This window comes from Rana temporaria, chromosome 5 (assembly GCF_905171775.1).
Source record: "Rana temporaria chromosome 5, aRanTem1.1, whole genome shotgun sequence".
Classification (NCBI taxonomy): Eukaryota; Metazoa; Chordata; class Amphibia; order Anura; family Ranidae; genus Rana; species Rana temporaria.
In genome coordinates, this window is record NC_053493.1 from 415068580 (window position 1) to 415073133 (window position 4554).

A 4554-nucleotide genomic window follows, 5' to 3' on the forward strand; every position below is an offset into this window, starting at 1 on the left:
TTCTACATCTAACATCTAGAAATTACTGAGTCCTCAAGAGAGCTGAACAAGTCATATTACTTGAGTACATAAAAACCTTAGTATGGACTTATCTCATGTTTGGTAAAATATAAAAGATATAATGCTTCGCCGAGTAACTAGATACCCAACATGTTACGCTTTAAAACTGTGTACGCCGGTGGAACAATGCCAAACTACGGTACCTAAAAATCTACAGTGTGCAGTACTATGAGTGGGTGGTGTCACCCCAGGACAGGAAGTGTGTTACTGGCAGGATCTCTAGGTAAAAAATAGAAAAAAAAAGACTGAAAGAAGAAAACCAATGCAGTCAGCACATCTAAGTATTGGCAAGCTGTAATATTTTATATAAGAATTTCTGATCATTTTGAATAATCATTCAAATCATAATCAATGATAATATCTCCTAGTCTTATCATAACCACTAACACTTAATGAACCCCTGAAAACCCCAAATCTTATTATTGTCACTATAAGAGAATAAATCACACTTCCCTGTGCTGAGATTTCTCAATGCTGTGATTGGTTGTGTTGGGAACCTTTAGATTTATGACATCTGGAATATGAATCTACTGAATTATTCTGTTGGTTAAAAATCATCAGATTCATATTTCTGTGATGTCAGCAGATTTGGGCAGATTTTCTGTTATATTATTATTTCTCACGTCGCCTTTCACCCCCAGATATTGTTATAGAACCTTCCCATACACCTAACCCAGCATGGAGGGGCTCAGTGAAGGTGGTGGTGACTGATCGGGTCACACAGATCATAAAAGGACAGCTGCCCGGCCTCATAATCCACAGAGATCCTGACTCTGTTACTGGAGGGATCGGGAGATATTCTGATCTGTTTATTGTCATGTATTAAAGAACACTCACCGCTATACCTGAGCAAACCCCAGGACTTCTTATTATCTCCAATCAGTGACTGCCTTCCTCTCCTCTCTATACTGGGATAACACATCCCGACTCTGTAATCTTCTGACTCACTGACATCCACTTCCCAGTAATGTCGCCCCGAGAAAAATCTCTGACTGCTTAAAACCTGGGCATACCACTGAAACCTCTCCGGTGTTTCTGGACGATTCTGCTTTATATCTGACCTGGATGCAGTTTTCATGTCATCTGATATCTGTAGAATATTATGAGCTGTGTTCACATCCAGTAATATGTCTGCAGCTTCCTGTATATAGAAGAATACATTTACCTCTTTTATCATATCAGATAACCCTGTGTGTAATGTGTGTGAGATTCCAGACACATCCAGATCCCCTCCATCATGGAGGAGTCTATCATGTCTCTCTCTGTCCTCATTATCTCCCTCCTCAGTATCACACAAGTCCCCTGTGTCTGATTCCTGTAGGACAGTCAGTGGGTCAGTCATGTTACACAGCTCCTTAATGTCCTCCATCTTCCTGGACAAATCCTCCTTCTTTATTTCCAGCTGATGGATCAGATCAGACAATGAGATCCGCTCTTCCTGGCTGGAGATGTTCCTCCGGACTCTCTTCTCCAGGTCCTCCAGATGTCTCCTGAGCTCTATGAACAGGGCAGTGACTCTCTCTGTTAGACCGGCCGATTTTTCTTGTACTTTTCTCCTGCGATCCTGCAGACTCTGGACTCTTTTCTCCGTCTCCTCTCTCTCTGTCATCAGTTTCTGCAGAACATTTCTCAGTTCCTGTTTTTTATTCTCAGAGGCCTCATCCAGAGTCTCCACCTTGTGTCCCCGGTGTTCTCCGGCCAAACTGCAGGTCACACAGATACAGGCAGAGTCCTCAGTGCAGTAATATTCAAGAAGTTTCCTATGAATGGAGCATTTTCTGTTCTCCATGGAAGTGGTGGGATCAGTTAGGACATGTTCTGGTGACTTGCTGTGGACTCTCAGGTGATTATCACACAGAGAAGCTTCACACAGCAGACAGGATTTAACAGCAGGTACAGGTGAGTGATAGCAATAAGTACAGAAGATTCCAGTCTTCCCTTCTTCCAGCTGAGTAGATCGGAAAGTCTCCACTATGTTACGTAGTGTTATGTTCCTCTGCAGTACAGGCCGATCCCGGAACTCTTCTCTGCACTGAGGACAGGAATAACCTCCAGTCCCCTCCTGTGTATCCAACACACGATCAATACAGACCCGGCAGAAGTTGTGACCACATCTCAGGTTTACAGGATCTGTATATGTGGTCAGACAGATGGAACAGTCCAGCTCCTGTCTCAGATCAGAAGACGCCATCGCTGACAGCAGAAGAGAGAAATAAAACTAAAAAGTCTCCGACAACGAAAATCCAAAGGGCGTCTCACATTTCTCGGCACAGGGAGGGGCTGAGCTGGTCTTGCAGCTTTTATCTTGAGGAAGTTTGTGGAGAAATAAATGTTTATATTGAAGGTATATGTCCTACATGTTGATACACATTGTACTGATTTTGAGCTTTAAATTACTTCTGCTGACAAGGCACAAAACTAAGTTATATAATGCAGTGTGAATAGATATTTGCATGTTTAGACCTCATGTACACTGCAGCTGGTAAACGGAGCTTGTGTTCGATGCGAACGTATGTTCGACTCGAACATTGTCTGTTCGTACGTTCGACGAATTTCGAACAAAATGGGTCGTTCGTGCCAAATTCGAGTGACGCGCAACGGCCCATAATTCACTGCGGCATTGCGCGCTGATGATTGGTCAAGCATGCACCATGACCCTGCATGCTTGGCCAATCACAGCGCGCAAAAAACGAAGAACCATAATTGGCCAAAGCCAGGGTGGCTTTGGCCAATTATGGCTCAGGGGATTTAGTACACGCCCCACACTATATAAGGCCGCCTGCAAGACGGCCGCGTGTAGTGTGTTGCGGTGTTGTTACAGACCACATCAGACAGTCAGTCAGTTAGAGAGAGAGAGATAGAGAGAGACACAGTGGGGCTGATTTACTATTATCAGTGTGCTGCGCTGGTTCATGCCTTAATTAGTGCGCTGGGTGAAGCCTTAATTAGGCATAGCAGCCGGCGCATTGCAAGTAATATGTAAAGCCGCCGCCGAACTCCCTATAGAAGTCTATGGGAGAAATCAAAAGTGTTCATATTAAACTAATATATTATATTATACTAATATGCAAGTTTTGTCCTAAAAAGTGTTTGGGGACCTGAGTCCTGCCCCAGGGGACATGTATCAATGCTTTTTTTATTTTTTAAAACGGCCATTTTTTCAGGAGCAGTGAATTTAATAATGCTTAAAGTGAAACAATAAAAGTGAAATATTCCTTTAAATTTCGTACCTAGGGGGGGTGTAAAGTCAGCCTGTGAAAATGCAAATTTTTCCCGCACTTAGAACTGTCCCTGCACAAAATGACATTCAGAAGGAAAAAAGTCATTTAAAATTCACACGCGGCAATAATGAATTGTCGGCTTTGACAATTCAGACAGGATTCATTCCTAAAGAAAAAAAAATGTGTGGGGGTTCCCCCAAATTAAATTACCAGGCCCTTCAGGTATGGAATGGATATTAAGGGGAACCCCGCCGTAAAAAAAAAAAAAAATGACGTAGGGTTCCCCGCAAATATCCATACCAGGCCCTTCAGGTCTGGTGTGGATTTTAAGGGGAACTCCACCCCAAATTTAAAAAAAAATGGCGTGGAGTCCCCGTAAAAATCAACACCAGACCCTTATCCGAGCACGTTAACCTGGCCGGCCACAGAAAAGAGGGGTGGACAGAGTGCGGCCCCCCCTCTCCTGAACCGTACCATGTTGATGGGGACAAGGGCCTCATCCCCACAACCCTTGCCCGGTGGTTGTGGGGGTCTGCGGGCGGGGGGCTTATCAGAATCTGGAAGACCCCTTTAACAAAGGGGACCCCCAGATCCTGGCCCCCCCCTATGTGAAATGGTAATGGGGTACATTGTACCCCTACCATTTCACCAAAAGAAAAGTGTCAAAAGTGTTAAAAATGACAGTAGCCGGTTTTTGGCAAATCCTTTAATAATATCTTCTTTCCGCGGTTCTTCTTTCATTCCGGATTCTTCCTCCATCTTTCTCTGCTATTTTCTTGGGTCTTCTCGTCCACATCTTGCCCGGCGTCTTCTCCCATCTTCTTCTCTGTCCGTCGGCCTTCTCGTCCACATCTTGCCCGGCGTCTTATCCCATCTTCTTCTCCGTCCGTCGGCCTTCTCGTCCACATCTTCTTTTTCTTCCCCGGACGCAGCGCTTGAAATTGAATTCGCCGAATTCGCCGCCGTGTGCCGCTCCTGACGCCACAAGTAAACTCATTAGAAAGTCATGTGCGTCAGAGGGGGGCGGGGTCACAGAGCGTCACACGGCGGGGGAATTCAATTTCAAGCGCGCTGTCCGGAGAAGAAGAAGCCGCCGCACTATGCGGACAAGATTCCAATTGAAGTTCCCGCCGTGTGATGCTCATGTGACCCCGCCCCCCTCTGACGCACATATACCACACGCGGACTTTCATATGAGTTTACCTGTGGCGTCAGAGGGGGGCGGGGTCACAGGAGCGGCACACGGCGGCAAATTCAATTTCAAGCGCTGCGT

At 45.3% G+C, this 4554-nt stretch overlaps 1 protein-coding gene across 1 annotated transcript; it reads right to left on the reverse strand.

Annotated features, from left to right (window-relative positions):
- Window positions 1-379: 379 nt before the first annotated feature.
- Window positions 380-2267, reverse strand: LOC120941607 (E3 ubiquitin/ISG15 ligase TRIM25-like). Its single transcript, XM_040355138.1, has one exon. The coding sequence runs from the start codon at window positions 2249-2251 to the stop codon at window positions 749-751; it is 1503 nt and encodes a 500-aa protein (XP_040211072.1). The 5' UTR covers window positions 2252-2267; the 3' UTR covers window positions 380-748.
- Between the last annotated feature and the right edge of the window lie 2287 nt (window positions 2268-4554).

Coding starts and splice junctions, on each gene's coding strand:
- LOC120941607 (XM_040355138.1), bottom strand. CDS start 2,251: ATGGCGTCTTCTGATCTGAGACAGGAGCTGGACTGTTCCATCTGTCTG.